The sequence below is a fragment of the Spea bombifrons genome, chromosome 3 (assembly GCF_027358695.1).
Source record: "Spea bombifrons isolate aSpeBom1 chromosome 3, aSpeBom1.2.pri, whole genome shotgun sequence".
Taxonomy (NCBI): domain Eukaryota; kingdom Metazoa; phylum Chordata; class Amphibia; order Anura; family Pelobatidae; genus Spea; species Spea bombifrons.
In genome coordinates, this window is record NC_071089.1 from 12,177,399 (window position 1) to 12,197,976 (window position 20,578).

A 20,578-nucleotide genomic window follows, 5' to 3' on the forward strand; every position below is an offset into this window, starting at 1 on the left:
AATGTTCAAGCACTTTCCGGGGCATGATATACCATTAATATCCAGTCCCATTTTTATTGGGGGTAGGAAGATAATGTTAGCCGCGGAGTACGGCTGGAAAGGAGTTACCGTACCTGCTAAGCGGCCGTTCTTAGCGAAGACCTTCACGAGAGCTTGGTACTTGTTGAAATCTAAAACAGCTGAGGAGTCTTTACGTTCCCTGGAAAACCGCAAGGAAAGATATTAAAATGTTCATTTAATGCAACAAAAAAACCACAAAAAGTCAAGATCTTTATGAATGTGATCAAGCATTTTACACATTATAAACACGCGCGCCTACAGAAGGCCTGTGTGATGTATGTAACAGAATTCTACAAACTAGCACACAATAGTTAAAAGTACAGGAGGGTTTAATTTTAGTTTTAGAGTCATACTATGTAACTAGCGGTCCACTTATACGACGTGTACATTTTCTGAATCCTATACACACACTAGGAAGATGTCTTCTATTAGTTGGATATCTCTGCAAATGAATCATGTAGGTGACGAGCTGTAAGAAAGCCAATCTGGTGGCTTTTTTTGCACTTACATCTCCTGCTTCAGGTTGAGAGCCTCCTCCGCATTATCGTTTCGGCAGCAAATATTTATAAGGGATGCGTAGACTCCAATGGGCAGATTCTCTTGTTCGTAATTGGCCTTTACTTGCAGAGCTTTTTCCATGTTCTAAGCAAAATACAGAATAATATGAAACACGCAGCTCAAAACGTTATGACCGAATGCTACATCAACACAACGCTTGTGGAAAGACTCCGGTTGTGTTTAGAATACGACGCCAGGAGTGATAACCCGAGTCTGGTCTGATTAATAGACTAGATCAAATGCAACTGCTCGTCATAAGCACTCTCCTTCTTGTTTTAAATTTAATTTAACTTAATAATGTATGGGCTAGAAGGTAATATAGGGATTATTTTAGGAAAAATAGCCAAGGAGACTTATTGAGATACTTTAGACTTCTGCCAACCAGGAACTCTAGGTTGTAAGCTCCTTTGAGCAAGGTGCTCATCAAGTTGTTATGTGAAGCACTACTTACCAACTGTACACATACATACATATACATACACATATATATATATATATATATATATATATTTCTGTACAAATGTCCTGGTACCGTCAATAATTCAGCATTAAGACGAGGTTACGAAAACGAAGACAAACAAACCTAACGTGCTCTTGGTGACAATGCAGCAATTATGTATTAGCTGATAACTATTACGTTTAATACTCTCAGTTGTTCATAAAAGGTTTCTGCACACAGGCTGGAGAAGTAACCGATCAACAGATGGGGTACAGGTATCAAACATTGCCAAAAGCTACCACCGTACCCAACCCCAAGACTAACAACGAGGGAACAAAAAAAACAAAAACACATCCGCGTCAGAGAACGGCTAGAATGCGTCACAGTGCATACGGCATCCGGCTAACCCGAGGATCTGCAACAGTATCACGTACTCTGTTACAGGGTAAGTGCCATGCTTGACATTTAAGGGTTAACGGGATAAGCGTGTCCTGGAACGCTGTTAATTAGAACCATGACATTGCAATGGTTCCACTTTTGCCAGAATGGAAAAATCCTCCAGGTCTGCACAGCCCGAGACATTGAGCAAATCCATTCGGGAAAGCAGGCCTTGAAAATTGGATTAGGCTAATCTTGTCTAATTGACAAGAACAGAAGCTACTTTGCTGGGTACTTCTAAAATCTCTCGGCCAGGGAAACGCCGATCGCTAATATAAATTAATCTGACAGTTTGTTCCCACTTTGCCACATATTATATGTAGTAATGCCGGCTATCAAAATACTCCGATAAAGTCATTTTCAAGGCTGGATTAGAAAGACTAGGCATTGGCTTTGATCTTGGAGTGGAGATCGGCAGTAACCCCGCCCACCCCTAGCCATTTGGCCCAATCAACTTCCTTCTTTCTAGGAACCGCCTATAAACTTTGGTTGTATGTAACAAGTAGAGTTTATTCACTAAGCCGGATAAATCGGTCCTGTCTCATCTCAGGGTGGTGGTTTATCTAGGCGTCGGCATATCATTAAAAGAAGAGAAGACAACTTTACACAAGGGCAACAAAATGGTTCAGTACCCTCAAAAAACCCATATTCAAGAGCTGAGAAATCGCAAAAGATATGCATATTAATATAACACAGAAGGAACAACTGATCACAAGACCAAAAAAGTACGAAGAAACACACAATGGATCATCAACGGCGAACTAAATGGCAAAGCAAACTGAATGCTCATAACACGGCTGCTTGTATGTGTTTTAACACATATGCTAATCGCTTGACATGTGCATCCGTGGCTGACCATGCAGATGAAATAGTAGATAGAATTGTCCCTTGGATCCCACGGCTCTAACAGTTACTGGACCGAGGAAAGCCTGTTGGCAGCAGTCTAAATAATGGATGCTGCAAACAATCCACAGTGGCCCCTAATATTCAAGCTTAAATGGGGTCTGTATGCTTGATTAAAAAAAACTAAATCAGGAACACAGACACACAGATGATGAAGCAGACAATCTTGTTAAAGTGTTCTACAGCTTCTTGATATAGCTTATCACCAGCATCAACCAGAATTAGACAAGAATGCTCCCTTATCCGGGGCAATACAGGCTCTGGGACAATTATATACCAACAGTTAATCCCCCAATTGAGGACAACGAACATTCTGTGGTCCAGAGGCAGGGATACATTTTTGGGCTATGGGCGAGGTGCTAGTTAATATCTACCTTCTCAATGTGACGCTCTGCGCATGTATCGCTTTCCAACAAAGTAACACAAGCGGTAAGGACAGGTCAAAAAGAGCAGGAACTGGTTCCAGGGTCCCAGCAGGCTGGACGCGCTCCCCCTCTAGCGCCCCAATACTCTGGGGATTTAGTAAGGGAGCTGCGGGACTGGGCTTTTGTCGGTATGGACTATTCTCTTCACCCAAAGGTATTTGCCAAACTCTCAACACGTGTTTATAGCTTTAACAAGCTAAGCCAAAAGTACATATTTTTGAAAACACACTTCTGAAATGAAGACTATATACAATGGGAACTAATTTAATTCAACAAATATCCCAGTAAGTGTTTTATGATGTCGCCAACGAGGGACTCTTCTTAAATGGGGCAGAGCCTGTCATGCTTCCCAAAAACTAAATTAAGTCTATGTTACCTCTTCAGAGCACAGCTTCATAATAAGAAGGGCGACTACATCCCCAAAAGGCTTGTTCTCGGCTTTCAGAGCCTCGATCTTCTGTTCCAGAGCAGAGATCTGACATTCTGCAGTCTGGACAAAGAGAGAGAACGGGGTTATATTCTGCTGGTAAGGCAAATACAACACTTGAAAAACAAAAAAAATAAATAAAAAATACTTAAAGACTTGGAAATGAGCAACTATTTTTTCTTAACATTTACGATATGTCTTGAAAAAGAAAATGTGAAGAATACCTTCATAATATCAGAATATGATAACGTTTCTTCTGAGTTTACCAAAATAATTACATCCTGGGGAAAAAAATAAAATAAAACGGTGGTTAGACAGTATACGCAACATCAAATGGAGATTATTCATCATATATATATATATATATATAATAAATAATTGTGCCCTCTTTACTTGATTCATCAGGAAGGCGCTTTAAACTGGAAGTTAGGGAAGGATGCGGTAAACTGTGTCATTATAAAACAAACTGTTGGGTGAGCGTGGCTTGTGGGATCTGTCCATTCGAGATCCCGGTTTTGTGGTGGGGAAGGACCGTAACATACACAATGATCTTATATGAGCTTCTAAGAACGGTCACCTTAATTAATTCAGGAACTTGACGAGCATCCAGCACATTCCGGATGCCTCGGTATATATTCGTGGACACGGTTATGTTCTGTAGACCAATAGAGAGAAGGAGGTGTTAAAAAAAAAAAAATATTAGTTTTGAAACACAGATGAAATGAAATTATCTCAGACATAATTTAAGTCTCCGACTCATGCCATGACATTGAGAAGTGGTCTGGTTTTACTTAAAAGCAGCAATTTCAAATCTAATAGATACATGTCAGATAGGACAGGCATTATGTAGGAGAAGAGGGAGAAAAAATGAGATGGTACCATCTTCTTCAGCTGATGGAAGTATTGTCTCAGACGATCCTCCTTGGCCTGCACTTCTGACTCACTCATGCTGTCAATCAAGTTATAAAGAAAATAGCCAACAGCTTCTGCTGGAAGGAACGGAGAAAGAGAGAGAGAACGCATTCCGCGGAAATTACTGGGACTGTCATGCTATCAAGATTAATTTATAAGAAATCATTTTGGTGTGAGATGTCGCCCTGATGAGAGCCTCTGAAATGGTGACAATGATCACTGAAGCATAGAAAGCATAGAGATTATGTGTTTTGGGAGCACATATCTAACTGATGAGTGAAAGGAATATTAATTATTTTCAGACCCGGTGACAGCTTCCAAGTACTGAATCTAGTTTAAAAATGTATATTATATATACACACACCGGTATACATCTCCCCTCAACGGATGCGGTGTTTGCACAATACCTTCACGCGCAGACATCACATACACAAAACTCCCGGCTTCTCGAGTGTATGTTCAAGCATCGGGAGATACTTTTAAACATTTCAGTGCAAATGACTGAGCTGCCCATCGCTTACAGCCTTCTGGTAATCAGAGGGTTGCATTAGCCCTGCATGAAGACTAAACGCTACAAAAATAAATCTTACAAAAAAGTTAAAAAAAAAAAAAAATTATATATATATATATATATATATATATATATATATATATATATATATATATATATATATATATATATATATATATATATATATATATATATATATATATATATATATATATATATATATATATTACACACACTTTTTTTTCCCCACACACCAAAAATATATCTTATATTTTTGGCAAAACGTTAACAGCCAAACTGCATAATTTTATAGTATTAGAGAAATGATGTGAAAGTAAACAAACCAGAGCGGGTCGCAACATAAATATAATTGACAAAATAGAAAGAACTAAAAAATATATATATAATTGACCTAAAATAAGCAGAGGCAATCGGGACACATCGTATACAATGTGTGTGTCTTTTTCCCCATTCCGTTCGCAAAAAGAAGCAATCAGCGTTTACCGCTGTAATCCCCAGTGTCGGCAGTCATTACACACAAGAACGGATTTATGGATAAGTTACAATCATAGAAATTGAAACGCTACCAGTTGGTCCTGAAGGGGCTTGGCAGTAGCGACCATCCTTGTACAGCAGCTCTGTTATCTGTTAAGACACAATAATCGTACGTTGCAGCCAAGAAGGGAAAAAAAAAAAACAAACAAGGACAAATAGGGACTGAAATTGAATTCTCAAAATAATAAAGCTTCTCTCCACTGGCATATCATTCCATGCGCCATCATAGTAATTTACTCCAGAAGAAAAATACCAATAGAGAGGTGGGGGTGAAGAGGAAGGCAATGGCTGGAAAGCTGGCCATGAGCTTAAATTAACACATTCATTCCCAAAACTAAAGATAGTGTATGCTCTACATAGAAAAAATAAAATTATTTTTTTTTATATAAAATTAGGTTCTGATTTGTGATTAAAAAGTATTCTTTGGAATGGAACGTTCAAATATTAATATGGGCAAATATGTTACATATTTACAAAAAATATTTGGTGTACACTGAATAAGTACACACTAAAAGACCAAGCTCCATATCAAAGTAAACCGAGGCAATTTTCTAGTAGCCCCATAATGGGTTAATGTGGCCACAGTACCACCACGTCATTAACATCTATAAGGGAGCAGATATTTGAAGTGTTAGAATTAAATCTGTAGTGAATGAGATTTTTTTTTTAAAACTAGTTTATTGAGTTTCTTAGATTTAAATAAGGAGGTAAATGGTGCGATTAATGAAAAGGGGGGGGGGTGAGAAAAAAAAAGAAAAACACAAACAAAAAAAAACAACCCAATATGCAAAAAGGCCATCTACCAAAAAGTGATTGTTATCCTCCTATCTTTAGCATTCTCTATCACTATCTGAATCAACGAAATATATCTTGCAGTGGGGCAAAGGAAATGTATTTAAATAAGCCTCTCTGCCGTGGGGCCCTCGATAGAATCTCCACTTAAAACCCATTTCACGTTAATCCCTAATAGCCCATTTCAGTCATTAGGATAATATATTCGCTGCGCAGCATCCCAGATCCCGTCTTATCCGGTGGATGAGATCCTATTAGACCGAGTACTGTCCTCGATAAACTCGGCAAAAAAGGAGAAGAAAAAAAAAGTGCCTTGGCTCTCAATCACTGAAATAAATGTAAATAATTTGACTACCTGTCTCAGTATATACAATAAAAAGTAAAAAAAAAATAGTGGTATGTAGCCTGCATATTATGCTTCCTTTCTTAATCTATCGAGAGGAGGGCTGTGGTTATACCAATCATTACGCTCATGATTAGAAAATACTCGGTTTAATCGTTGCTCTTAATTTTCCAGATTCAGCACTTAAAGTGGTACCGGCCCTGCAGGCATCGCAGCGTTTAAGCTGTACCCAGGGAACACCCAATTCTGTGTTTTTGCAACAAAAAAATTGGGAATGTAAATTTCAGATGCATTAGAAGGACCCCCTAGCAGCTAGATTGTAAGCTTGTGAGCCGAGCCCTCTTTCCCCGATTCATCTTAGTCTATCAGTTCTAGTTTTATCAAACCCTCTGAATTTCTGGACCGTAAGAAACGCTGCGGAAATTGTTGGCGCTATAGAAATAAAATAGTCTATAACCTTATATTTCCGAACTGAAAATTTTATTTTATTAATTATTTCTTCAACATTAAAAAAAAAAAAAAACATTGAAGACACTAGATAGCGGCAGCGTGTGCATTAAGTAAAAACAAAATAATGTAGTCATTTCACAGCAATACACTTAAATCTCTGCTTCTACATGTTTTAAACGATGGTTTAAAAAATTATATCTAAAAATACAATTCTAAAAGAAAATGGTCAAAAACTAAATTCAGGAGGAACATCTTCATCCTTTTTTAATGTATTTTTTTTTTTAAACTTTACTCTGCAGTTGTTCGAATCGACTTCAATAAATCGCACAGAAACGTAAACCTTGTACACAAAGCAGAAAATACAACGAAATGAGGCTCCGCTTACCTTGGCCATGACAGCGACATCTTCACACCTGCAGGGGGCAGCAGAGGATAAGACATTAGACGAGGAGGCAGAGAACGCACCGATTTCCAACATTCGGAATATTGTCGACAAACTTCATTTCAGGGTCTGCTCTGTCATTAAGGTTTCAAAGTTAAATGTGTAAAAATTGCACATTTTACTTTGTGACTTTTTTTTCTGCACTAAGTGCCTGACGGTGTTAAGTGTTTTAATAAAGAAAGCGATACAAGCTGTCATTTTAAGTCCGCGACGAGTACATTTTCTAAAGACTCGATGCAGCTTTGGATAGGGTTAAAAACGTTAACAAGTAACATTATCCAAATGTCACCGCAAAGCACATTTTATTACAGGCTGAAAAGGGTACTGGGGCAAGCCCCTGCCCAGCAGAGCTTACTATCTAGTTTGGATCACAGCGGCACTGAGATATTGTGATACTAGGTCTGTATGTCCTCCGTACCGCAGACAGTCACAATGTGGGGGGGGCGAGGGGTTAACATCTTATGTTCTCTCTCAGATGTCAGAATTAAAGGCTTATTTATTCACATCATGTTTTACAGTTTTAACGTCTACAGTTTTGTGGCTGCTCCTAGCTTATTATATGTATTATATACACACGCACATCTAAATATGTATGTATGTATGTATGTATGTATATATGTATATATATATATATATATATTTTTTTTTTTTTCCTTTCATAAATAAAGAAATGAGCATGCAGTCTTCTCCCATTCCACACAACTCATGCATTGTCTTGTTTGATCGGCTGTATCATGTCGGCCCCACTTTGTTTCTAATTCAAGGACCAAACGTTGGAGGAATGCCATCAGTTACAGAAATTCGTTAAACCTGTACGACATATACTTCAAATTATGTGTTTTTTTTGCCAACAAATACAAAGAGAAAGTGAACCGGCGCTAAATCTGGATCAGCAGCGCCAATCAGCACTTCCACCGCCTACTATAGCCCCCCGGATACATTAGATGCACATTATTTGCAGACTCGGCAAAGCCAATACGCGGACACGCGTAGGCGCGGGTCATGTGACCCCAACGCTAAGGAACGATCTTCACTCCTAATGCAGCGCGATCTCTCGCAGCCCTGCCTGTCAGTCTGTGCTCCTCTTCACAGTTTGTTCAGGGGCAAATCTTTGTGGGCGACAAATCACACGACTCTCAGGCTGCCGTAAGGTTGACCAAGCATCATAGGACATGTTGCTAAAGACGTGCTCCTCATCTCTGAGCCACTGACTGATAGGCGGGGAGGATACAAGATTCTGTTCTTGATTTTTCCCAATAGGACCGTCTTATATTCACACGACGATACGTGTGCCGTTGCAAAACGTATTTTATCCAATACCATTAACATAGCAAAGGATTCTTCCAATGGAAGTCGGGGTTCAGTCTGAATTGATTAGAAAAGCTTCAGTCTAGAAGTATCCAAAACTCCAGAAAACACAGGATTACAGCAACTTCCCGAAGACATGCCATACGAGTTCTAAAAGTTCCAGAACACCGATAAAAGAACCCAAGGCCACAGAAACACTCCAGGAACGATCTACTGTTTATCCTCAGAAGCACTTCAATCTCAGCGAGTGACAGCGTCTACAGTAATCGTTACATTTAATGTCACCCCGAAAGGACAGAAATGTGTCATACTTAATATTTCAAAGCCTGTTTTCCTAAACCCGTTAAGCTCTGGTTTTCAAACACGATGTATGAAATTTTCAAAAATCGCAATAAAATGGCTTAAAATAGCATAAATTACAGGCATTATTAGCACTATTTTTACACTTGAACACCTTCATATTTTGTCAATGACGGCACAAGGTCTCTACCTGAATTTAAATTGGATGATCAGCTCATAGAGCAACTTCCCAGAAACAAAAACACAAAATCAGAACTACAGTAAAATTAAAAATTCAAAAGGTGAAACGATCCTTCGCCCGCTGCACCGGTGGGAAGGATAAAGGACAGGACCGGTGATGTGATGTAAACATACCCATTTCTTCTCATTCCTCCCAAAAGAAAGAGGTTTTAGTTAATGAGTAAAAAAAGCACATTTAAACATTTTACTATGACATAGTCTAAATGTTTTAATTGACGGTTATAGGCCTGCCAAGAATACAAAAGTAAATGGCGCTTCTGTAATGCCTTTGGAGATCGGGGTATGAACCTATTTAAGGTGGCACTGGGGTGGACTTACTTGTGCTCCCAGAGCACTATTACCCTGGCCCCCTGTCCGACCCATGGGAACGGTGCCAACGTCAAGAAGAGGGGTTCCTGGCTCCCAGAAACAACAAGCAGAGGTACAGGAGGTGGGAAAACGTAAATTTACTATGAAATACATTTGACATTAAGAAACTACAAAGAAAGAAAATTCAGCGTGAGGCCACCTCCAGCTACAAAATTCATGGAACTTGGGTCCTTGGAAATAATAATAAAACAAAAGCTGCATACACACATACTGCGATAGCAGTAACACTTCAACAACCAGCGATCGGATGATCTGACCTGTAATGCACGTCCGAAGGCTGATTTTACCCAACGGTCTAATTTGTGTTCTTTAGAGAGACTTACTTTTTAAATGCCAAGATGAGACTGCCTCTGAAATATCCAAGATCCGCGGCGGGGGAGTCAGGTGCAGACACTGCAAAGTAAAGAGACATCCCTCATCACGAATCACGCCAACGCAGAATAATGGCAATGTACTCTGCGCTGCTTCAAAGGGTAATGCCGGCTCACACTACAGCAAGACCCTTCATCTGAATACAAAAACATCTGCTTCGTGTGGGCATTACAAGAGGTCACTTAATGCAGGACTGGTAGTATTGTTAATGCATTTGTACGATAACAAAAAAAATAAAATACACAATTATATCCAAATTGTCTATTTTTATCACTGTTGTCCCATTTTCCATGTTTTTTTTTTAAGAAACTGCAGGTCTAATTTGGCTGGAGGAAATCCCACCATAAAACAAACACTCAACCGTTGCATGTGATATCACAAAACTAGGAGAACGCTTCATGTATTTATGTTCACAAGGGAAGAAACTAATATCAAACATTCCTGTTACTTTACATGGTTACCGGCAGCAGGCGTCTGCACACGCGTGTTCACGCTTACACAACTTGGCATGATTTATTACTGCATGCACATTTTTTTGGGTTTTGTAAAAATAATGTAATTCTAGTCCCAGAAGATATATATTTATATATTAAGTAACATAATCAGAGTTAAAAGGTTTACTTACACAGGGCCAACACTTTGTCCAGGTTCCCTTGGACTGCTTCGTGTCTCAGCTCAGACACAAATAGCCAAGTGTCGTCGACTTCACAGCCGCTCTCCTGACGGATGAGAAAACCAAACATACTAAACTAATCACTATTTTACCCTATTATTATTAAATCGCATTATTAATCGCGTGTGATGAGTCCTCAAGCGTTTATTAAAACGAGTAGTAACGTAAAGGTGGCTGGTGTTTATGCAGAGGGAGACATTCGATAGAACAGGTACGGGGGAGGCAGATTTTAAACATACAGCGGAAGTTACGGGGGGGTTAAAGAAAATAGGATGAAGGATATTGGGGTCACCAAATTTTTATTGTATTAAAACTGTGAAAAAGTACTAACATGCTCACAACCACTTATGACAGATAAGACGTAAGTTACCTTTAGAAGTGTTCGGACTGACTGAGTATTCTCAAACACATTTAAAACGTAGGTAGAATACGTCTCCAGGTCCAGCTGCACTCCCATGTCACGGAAAGCTTTAAGAACTTCAATGGTGCCTGCAACAACAAACAAAATGGTCGGTTAGATTATTCAGATGACATGTGAAGGAACGGTCGCCAGTTTATAACCAGAAAGTTGTACAATTAATGAGTAGTCAGAGACCACAAGCCCAGTGATACCCCACCTCGGCCACCAGCTGGGCAGGATGGTGTCCGCTGAACATAAGGGGTCTACGGAAACGTTTAGGGGCTTCAATTAGGGGCTTTAAATTAAAACAGGGCAATATTTTAATTAAAACCCTTGGTTAAAATGAAAATAAAGTATTCACAAGGTTGTTTTTAAAAAGGAACCACACAAGCTTTTAGCATAACTAAATGTATTAAAGCTGCCTATAGCTTGTGTTCTTTGTCAAGAAGGGCAATTGTTTTGGTGATATTTAGTTTAAAATAGTAACTTCTGGGGAAGTCAAGACCTGGGTCTCATCAGAGCCAGCATTATCTAAGCGATGTCCTGTCCTGAAGAGCTCCCTCTTCTTCTCATGGACCTTTGCAAAAGCCGCTTAACGGGAAAGAGATAACTTTACAGATCCCGAGAACTGGATGTTAACAGACTTTCTAAAATATACCTATTGCTTATTTTAATCTGTGTTTTATCAAGCTCCGAGAAGTTAGCGCTGGATAATCTTTTTCCATCAGAAAGCAAAGAAAGAGAAGAGTTTGAGTCCCTTGTAAAGAGCGTTAGAGCGATGGCACCGGGCAGGCCGAGAGTTCACGCTGCGAACGCTGGAGGGGGACACTCAATCTAGAACATTTACAGGGCTTTGCTTTCGTTCCATTACACACAGTTAACTTCCTTATGTCAAAAGTTATACAGGTATTGACATGTTGCCGGCGCAGAACGGACTTCGGCAAAGGCTGCAGGACTGTTCTTGCCAAGCAGCATATGTTATTTTTCATCGCGCTTCTCGGATTCGTTACTTTTTTTTTAAATGTAAAGTTTGCCGGAGTCCTCGGCTCTGCCCCGGAGTGCCACCTATGGAAAAGTGACACTTCTATGAATATTTTATGCAGTGCGCTACGGTGCAAATAATCAGATGTGAATTCCCTCTGAGCACTTAAAAATACATGCAAGCAAGTCACACCGAATTAAAGTCGCATCGGCAGCTCAGCTTTGCCTTAAACTAAACCCTGTCTGATTTGGGGACGTGATCTGCACACAAAAAAAAAAGTGATATATTTTGTCTGGATATATGGCCCATTATAAACGGCAACACTACATTTTCTCATGTCCCGGATGTCGGATAAGAATTCACTTGACTGACTTTTTACACTTTGAACCCGTGTCAATCTGTTACTCGTACAGGATGGAGATACAAACTGCTAACAATATAATATACACGACAGTGAATGGCGCTTTCATGGGGGTACCCACCATTTATTTCTAGAATCAAAACAGTTTTCGTTTTATTTATTTTTTAAGTTCTAGTTTTTGTATAATGGAAGCTGCACATTAGCCATTTGTTCTCGCTCTTCGTATGTAATCCCAATCTACTAGACAGAACACCCCGACTCCATATCATGCGGTCTGCGGGGAACAGAACGGCTCAATCCTAATTGCCCAGCCAGACACTAATGAATGTCTGGACGAAATTGCCATTAGCCCTGCCATAAAGAATCAGCTCAGTGTGGTGTTTGGGCAGAAAAGACACTCTAAATATCACATGACTGACAATGGCCATCTCCAGATCCGCAGATAAAGGATGTTTATTGGAACAAAATGAGAACAAACCAGAATTTTGTCAATAAATTACTGTTTACAGCGCTGGAGAGTGGGGGGGTTGTTACTGTCTACAGCGCTGGAGAGTGGGTTGCAAACCCCATGTGATAACCGCTTTACAGATAAGACGCGGCTGCACGCATTCTCTAGCACGTGCGATGGGTAGATTAGAAAAATAACACGGGCCTTCTACTTAACCTCAGGACGCCAAAACAATCTTCACAGTGACATCATGGGAAACAGATACATTCTCATGAAATGTTCTGGCTAAGCCATAAGCGAGATGGAAGTTAGAGAACGGTAGATAAATATACAGGTTTATAAATGGTTTACTAAGATTCCTTAGCGCTGTTACAATAGGAGACAGTAAAAAAAAAATTTGACAACTTAAAACATTAACACACGTTAATACATACTGATACAAAAGGAGAAAGGATCATGTACTTGTAAGATGATGTATTGTTATAGTTTTATCTCTGATATGAACATTCCTCTTAAAGGTGTTCTGTTTCAATGTACTTACAGACACATTGCTTTGTGATCAGACTATTTTAACCCCTTAAGGACAATGGGCGGTCCTTAAACCCATTGAAAACAATGCATTTTGAGCCCGTACATGTACGGGCTTTGTCATTAAGGAGTTAAGTGATGTAAGAATGTAACAGGTAAGTGTCACCGCATTGATCTCAGGAGGTTTGAGTTAATAACCCCTGACAGACTGCTTCTCCAGACACCACTTTATAAATGACTCCTATTTCTGCTAATGAGGCTGTGCGCATCGATCGCTGGCGTCTCAGCCGCAGGATTGTCAGCGCAGACTCTGACATTTGCTTGGCACATTCAAACGCTTGAAAGGTAAATCTTCAAGTAGAAGTTACAATCTAAACAAGTATTGTTTCCATGATCACACTAGGCACACGCTCTCACCCGCAGCTACAACTGACAGCAATGAAAACCTCTTACTGCTCTGAATGATCAAGTGTTGCGAGAAAGATACGAGTTCATCAGAACTACCAACGTCTTGACAAAGACAGTATTATCCATTCCATTTATATATATATAGCGGAGAGGCTGTCCCCGTGACTCTGCTCATTTGAAGAAGTACCCTAAGAAGCCCACATGTTGCAGACAGGTTTGAGGCACAGAAATGCATCTTTCGCTCCAAATCTGTCTAATATTGGGGTTCTAAAAGTACTTCCACAAAACAGCAGAGTCACGGGGACAGCCTCTCCCATGTTCCTTCAATAAGAGGAGGGGAAGAAGTCCATGAGAAGTCAAACACACAGGGATAAGTGGAAGACAGAAGAAAGAAGGCAGAACAAGAAGATACAAGCGAAGAAGCGGCAAAGGAGACAGGGGCACAGAAGAGGTCTGTGGATAAGGTGCAGGGACACTGACAAAATCTAAACCCCAATTATAGGACACACAATTTAAAGATTAAAATTAGAGGAAAATGTGCAGCCTATAATAAGGACAATAAAAAGGTATATACACAAATGCACCGGAACCACATCTTTTTGGATGTATCAGGTATAATTTAAAAAGGATTGTGAAGGACAATTGACACGCAACAGTAGAAATATAAAATGGGAAGATGAAAATTCATTTGTTCCATATTGTAAGAAGCCGAGTAGGTACATACTGTCCACAGGTAGAAGATAACAATACACCGAGATATAACTAAATTCCAGGGTATTACATGTGTAGGTAAAAGTCCAAGCCACCACAAAAAAGGTCCAAAAATGGAAATATGATCCAAATTAATTAATAAACCAAATAAAAGCAGATTGAGAGGAAAATAGATTGTATCATTTATTTCCAGAGCATATACATCCATAATATTCAGTTTAAGATTCTTAGGAGTGTAGAAGATCCAAACCCGTCCAGAAATAATCAAGTAAAATGTAACCCCAGACGTAATCTTTCAGGGAATTCTTAATTGCCCTGTGACGCAAAAAATGGCACTGATTGGATGCTGCTACATAAACTGAAACAGCTTCTGGAAAGTTTCCATGTTGGCCTTAATGTGGTTAAAAAACAAACTTCTGTGAGACAGGGAGAGATCAAAAGTGTTTTTGCTTAATGTTTTTGGCCGCCTAAAGCTCCCCCTGCAAGAACTATGTTGGCCGTAAGTGAGGCAGCCTTAAAGACATCCTCAGGCGGGTGAAGCTCACCGGGGCCGGCCCTTTACAATGAATGGTAAAATCAGGGAACTGAAACGTTCTTTTATGTGCTAATAGTAGCATTCCTGCAATATGTCCTATGTTACGATCACTAAACCCATAGGAGAACAAGGTTTACGTATCCTTGATGAAGCGCTCTTATTTCATTCAATCCAAAGCAACTGGTCAGAATATTGGATCACTAGAAGTGTGCAACCTATGCGATCAATACATAACGGCTACAATAAACTCTGTCCAGTAAAGGGGGGGGGCAGCAGAGTAACGATATAATTCTTCCATAAAGTGTCTTAAAAAAATATGAAACTCACAGCCAGAAACAATTACGAAAGACTGGAGTCTGCTTTTCCAAGCCTAATGCCAACATATACTTTAAGCTAAAATTGCTATATGAATAAGTCTGCTAAAAGCCCATTTTTTACTCGTTTGTGTAGTTTGTTTGTCACCCGATGTCACGCTAACAACTCTGCATTTCAATCTACGGCGCATTATACAGCGAGATAAGATGGAAGAAGACATGGTTTTGTTTCCCAAGGGGAAAGTACTTCTCTTAAAAGCATATTTTACGGGATTACTCTTTTTGAATTACCAATAACACAAACCGAAGAATTAAGAAATTGTAGTTTTTACGGGGGGGGGTAACATTTGATTCATTTGCAGACCCACTTTGCTGCTGTCCCATGTGTAACGAAGGAAGTGTGTTATAAATGCTTAGGCGCACTTAGGAATCCATAAGGCAGTTTTTTAGTGTGTCGTTTACCATTTTGGAAGGTTGGAATCTCAAGATTGGCAGTAGACTTCCTTTAACTGTCAATACTGCCGCACATTAACTACGAATACAACGTGACAAAATAAGTGACAGATTAGTAGGAGATTCCAATTTAACCTTTTAAATTCTAAGAGCACCTGGGCTAAGAGACTACATGCGCCCAACGCAACTGTGCCGGTTCTAGATCAAGCCCTTATACTAACCGCACAACACATGATCCTTTTTTTGGTATCCTATGTTTTAAACGAGCAGCTGTAAATTAACAGGAAACACCAACCTTGTATGTTCTTCTCCTTCTGGTAATGGACCAGCAAAGGCCAGCTGAAGTGGGGTCTAACAGGCATGCCCTCCTCTTTAGCGATCTTCATCAGATCAAATGCCAGACCTGAGACGCACAAATTACATATACATTAATCTTAAAACCTCAGGAGATGTGTAGCATAAATGTATAACGTAGTTCTGTCCTTGGGGACGTATAGCTAATATGGAACCAAGTAGATCAATAATAATTGCCCTAGGAGGTAGAAGGCTAGGAACCCTGGGGTGACCTAAATGTAGTCACTTTAACACACCAAGGATTAAACAGGTAAAGATATTATTTGAGGAGGATCAAAAAACTCTTTTACGGGACGAATACCAACACATACCTGATTTTTGAGATTCCAAAGCACAGTATAAAGCAAACTGCAGAGGTGAGGAATGTAAGTTGGCTTCTTGTAATGCATCGCAAAACTTCTTCACTTTACTCGCAGGCTGTAAACACAAACAATGAATTTCACAAACTGAGGACTTGCTATAACTTTCCTTCTAATCTGGATGTGAGGAGGCCAATAATCACCAAACAATGCCATTAAATGTCCTAGGAATAATGGCTTCATCGAGATTTATCAGGAAACACTAGAGTTGGCCAACCATTTGGGACAGTGTGATGTCTGATAAGCATGTTCCCCAACAGTGGGAATGGCAGAGGGGCAAAAGGGAGTTATAAATCTACAGAAGGTCCCCGATATAGAAGAAACCTGTACAAGGTTCCTAAAGAAAAAAAAAAACCAAGCACTACAAGTAGCAACCATAATAAAGTAACCTTTCAAAATACAATTAGTTAGCATTCTATTTTGCCTACAGACCTAACACGTAAAAATACAGCACAGCAGATAAAAGGTAAGAAAACAGACAGTACCATGTTCAGATTCACGCAGTGGCGCAAGAAGAAGCTTCCGTGCTGAATAGCATCTCCATTTTGACCACCGTGTGGTGCAGAGAAGGCCTTTAAGACCTGGAAAGCTGTATCTTCAAAGCCTTGAGTCATTAAACTCAAGCAGAGATTCATCGCATCTACAAGAGACCAAAGACCAATGTAATATTCACACAAAGAGCGTCAACAAAACCTAAAACATACAATAATTGCAGATTGAGGATATTAAACATTTTTATATTTAGAACGAACAAATGTTTCTTCCTTTCCTACAAGAGACGAAGAAAGGGCCTGCATATCCCCACATGAAGATAATTGTTGCTTCCCATTGACATGTGAAAAAAAGTTGAGAAGGTGCTCCATTTGTTGTAGGGCCACAGTCAACACCAGATCCCCCAGTCTCTTCTTCATAAGCTGCATCCTTCAAGTGGGGATATCCATCATCAATCCATCCTGTCCTCCCCTGACTGAAGCCTAAAGGGTGCTGGATCTTCTAGAATCCCCTCATAGGGGTTGTCCACTGAAGTTTTCAGGAAGGAGGGCAGGCCAACAGGCACAGCAAACTCCATCACCGAAAACTAAGTCTTCAGGTACTTGGCTCCACTGGGGCATTTTTAGCGTAAAACAAAAATGTGGATACCATATAAAAAATAAAAAAACAGTGCACTAGAACAAAAAAAAAAAAAGAAAACGAAAAAAGGCCCCTCATCTTTGAACAGTTACCTGGCCTGTAGGCTCTGTCGTGTCTCATTTGTTCGATTATATCTTGAACATACTGAGGATATCCAGCCTTTGCCAGGCTCCAGATAACTTGCATCAAGTCCCGGTCAGTGAGGCTTCCCTCATTCTTCTCCACATCTGCCAAGGTCTGTAGAGAACATACGAAGATAAGGCCAGGTAGTCAGAGGAGAAATCAATGCTCAACTTCTATTTATGGGATTTCAAAGAAGGTCAAACGCTACTTCTACTCTCAGAACTTCTCCCACAACCTCCCCGGAATTAGAATTTTATAATCAGAAAAATGGCGCCCCTGAATATAGCAAATCTCACAGTAAGCTCCTCCAGCCTTTGTCTACAACAGGAAAAAAGGGATTATAGGTTAATTCTGTAGCCAGTCTATATAACTTTAATGCGTAATCAGGTTTTTAAACTGCCCCGGCAAAAAAAGTATTTTCAGAAAAAACTGAAGAAACGCACCTGTTTGATGCTTTCAATTTCGCCTTTCTCAGCATACGCGGATAAAAGGGCAATATAAGTGTCCGGACTGGGTTCTACGCCTGCCCCCTGCATGACGTTAAGGATATTCTTTGCGTTTTCCATGTCCCTGAAAAAAATAAAAACAGATGTTTAGGAGCATTGCTTTGTCTTTACGTATTGCACTTTTTCCACCCCCTGAAAATCGGGTTCTGTCGCACTTTATTAAGCTGTATTTTCGCTAACCACCTTACCCAGCTCTGGCGTGCCCCGTAACCAGCGTATTGAACACTGCCTCTGTGATGGGAAGATCCTTGTTCTTCATAAAACCAAGAATTTTGCTACAGAAAAAAAAAATGAGATGGATGAAAGATTATTTTTCAGACAACGTTTTAAACGAAGACATTAACCACCACTTATTAACCACCCTCTCGGCAAAGTAAAACTAACTTACTTTCATTCTAGTTTTAGATTATGGTCTCTTGTTCTAACATTTCTCCTTCTTTGAAACAAACATCCCTCCTGTACACTGATCTTGTGATGCCGAACTGAATAGCACTGATTTATCTTTCACAAACACATACTATATAAAAGCATGCTGTTCCTACCTTGCACCTTCAATATCGCCTTCATTGCAATAGGCAGCTATCAGTCTCTGATAAGTGACCTAAAAAAAGAGAGAAAATGCATAAAAACACAATTCTAAGTGGTCCGGATATAGTGTGCTTTTTTTGCAAAAAGATAAAACTGCACATAAAGCAGAGTTTTAATGGAAAATAAAAACATACAAACCCGATTAGGCTGGACGTTGGCAGCCTCCATCTTAGCGAGGAACTCGGTGGGTGAAAATTTGTGTTCATTTTGAAGATACACTTTCAACAGAGCGTTGTAATGGCTCACGTCAAACGCCGTACCTGAGGAACAGTTAAGCAATTTACACGCATTAGTGGCTTATCTTATTTTCTGATATGTCAACATTAAGCTTCGTAGTAATTGTTTTAAAAGCTGTTAAACGAGGTGACTAGGAGTAAAATCGTATACAATTGTTGCTGTCATATAGGACTCCCTATCTGAACAACACGGGTATCATAACGATGAAGTTTTATTATTTTTTTGGCTCAGTACTTTAGTTAGAAAAACTTTAATTGCGGTTGCTGACCAGAGATAATTGCGCATTATCTGTAGAACTCTTATTCTAGTCAACTGGAGCCGACACTGAAATCAATGGGAGTAGCAGCAGCCAATCACATGTGTGCTACCTGAATGTTATTTCTTTTCCTTTTTTTTTTTTTTTTTTTTTTTTTTTTTTACTACCATACATGTGATTGGCTGCTGTTCCAACCAATCACAACAGACCTCAGTGTGTCTCCTGCTCACACTTCCTGGTTTCAGGAAAGGAACCATACTTTACATACAGGTTAAAATATTTTAATGCAAATTTATTAGGTAATAAAAGAATCCATAAATAATTTCATATATTCTGTGAATAACGAACAATGCCCCTTATTAACCTTAGATTACAGAAGGGGACCGTATAGTTACATATACCATAACGACGAAGAAAAATAGCAGTAATATTCTTGTTAAACATACCCAATTCTTGTAACTTGTCCCAGATCCTGTGTGCGATTTCCATTCTTTCTGGCATGGGTAGTTCCGGCAGTAAAGAACCACAACTTCTCAGGAGCAGCAAAGCTTGGTTACTGCTGGGATAACCTGCAGAGACAGCTCATTCTTACTTCTCACAACGCAAGAAAGCAGAGAAAGACAATATAATAAAGAGAGCACGCCGCAGCCAGTGCCAAACAGTAAGATAAATACACATTTTAATAAAACCTTGGAACGTGAAAGTTTGCAGATTTAAGAAGGCATAACAGAGGGCCCTCTTCTCCTTCCATAACCACTACATCGTAACGCGTGTCCACGTGATCATTCATTTTCCATGATTTTAATTATTAGTTTTCATTTTATTGGTCATTTTGTATTCTCTCGTTGCATAACAGAACTACGGAATGTGATGGAGGTCTTGAAATAAAATGTAACGGTTGAGCATCAAAATTCCTAATTTGATACTTTAATAGAAAAATGCATGCAGGTTTTTAAATTGATATCGAGAGTGGATAAGCATCACAAAACCTAAAGTGTGATCATGTAAGCAGCACAGGAATGCTTACACGTCTTTACGGGAATCCTTCGTCTTTCCTGCTCTCCTCTTGTAACCGTAATGTCTGCTCGCGACATCCTTCGGTATCAGCAGTTGGGTTTCCATTGGATGCGCTTTCATCAATTCCTTCAATTTTTAGACTCCATGTGTTTTTGTTCCGATTTTAGCACTAGGCAGCCCAATAGTCTCTTGGCCGCTTTATTCTGCCTTCGTTTAATTAACCCAACTGTTGGTAGCCCGTTCACGAGAAGAAAAAGATTCCACAGAGGACACATGGGACATCGCTTGCCCTGGGCTACCTATCTGATATTTTTTGAACACATGGAGTATTTTTTATTCTCAGTCCAAGG

At 39.6% G+C, this 20,578-nt stretch overlaps 1 protein-coding gene across 2 annotated transcripts in view; it reads right to left on the bottom strand.

Moving 5' to 3' along the window:
- The window catches only part of LRPPRC (leucine rich pentatricopeptide repeat containing), a 58,468-nt gene that overhangs the window by 34,900 nt on the left and 2,990 nt on the right, over window positions 1–20,578 (bottom strand). Inside the window, exons 3-22 of one of the 2 annotated variants that reach the window (XM_053461254.1) lie at window positions 19,658–19,780; window positions 18,857–18,978; window positions 18,673–18,731; window positions 18,319–18,405; window positions 18,068–18,194; window positions 17,594–17,738; window positions 16,856–17,010; window positions 16,323–16,428; window positions 15,953–16,060; window positions 10,888–11,006; window positions 10,470–10,563; window positions 9,796–9,865; window positions 7,199–7,226; window positions 5,261–5,318; window positions 4,130–4,236; window positions 3,828–3,905; window positions 3,475–3,531; window positions 3,200–3,313; window positions 569–702; window positions 114–199 (exon numbers count right to left, since the gene is read on the bottom strand). In XM_053461254.1, coding sequence (XP_053317229.1) covers window positions 114–199; window positions 569–702; window positions 3,200–3,313; window positions 3,475–3,531; window positions 3,828–3,905; window positions 4,130–4,236; window positions 5,261–5,318; window positions 7,199–7,226; window positions 9,796–9,865; window positions 10,470–10,563; window positions 10,888–11,006; window positions 15,953–16,060; window positions 16,323–16,428; window positions 16,856–17,010; window positions 17,594–17,738; window positions 18,068–18,194; window positions 18,319–18,405; window positions 18,673–18,731; window positions 18,857–18,978; window positions 19,658–19,780 — 1,977 coding nt within the window. Of the gene's footprint in view, window positions 1–113; window positions 200–568; window positions 703–3,199; window positions 3,314–3,474; window positions 3,532–3,827; window positions 3,906–4,129; window positions 4,240–5,260; window positions 5,319–7,198; window positions 7,227–9,795; window positions 9,866–10,469; window positions 10,564–10,887; window positions 11,007–15,952; window positions 16,061–16,322; window positions 16,429–16,855; window positions 17,011–17,593; window positions 17,739–18,067; window positions 18,195–18,318; window positions 18,406–18,672; window positions 18,732–18,856; window positions 18,979–19,657; window positions 19,781–20,578 lie in introns of both variants that reach the window. The other variant, XM_053461253.1, reaches the window with a different exon arrangement.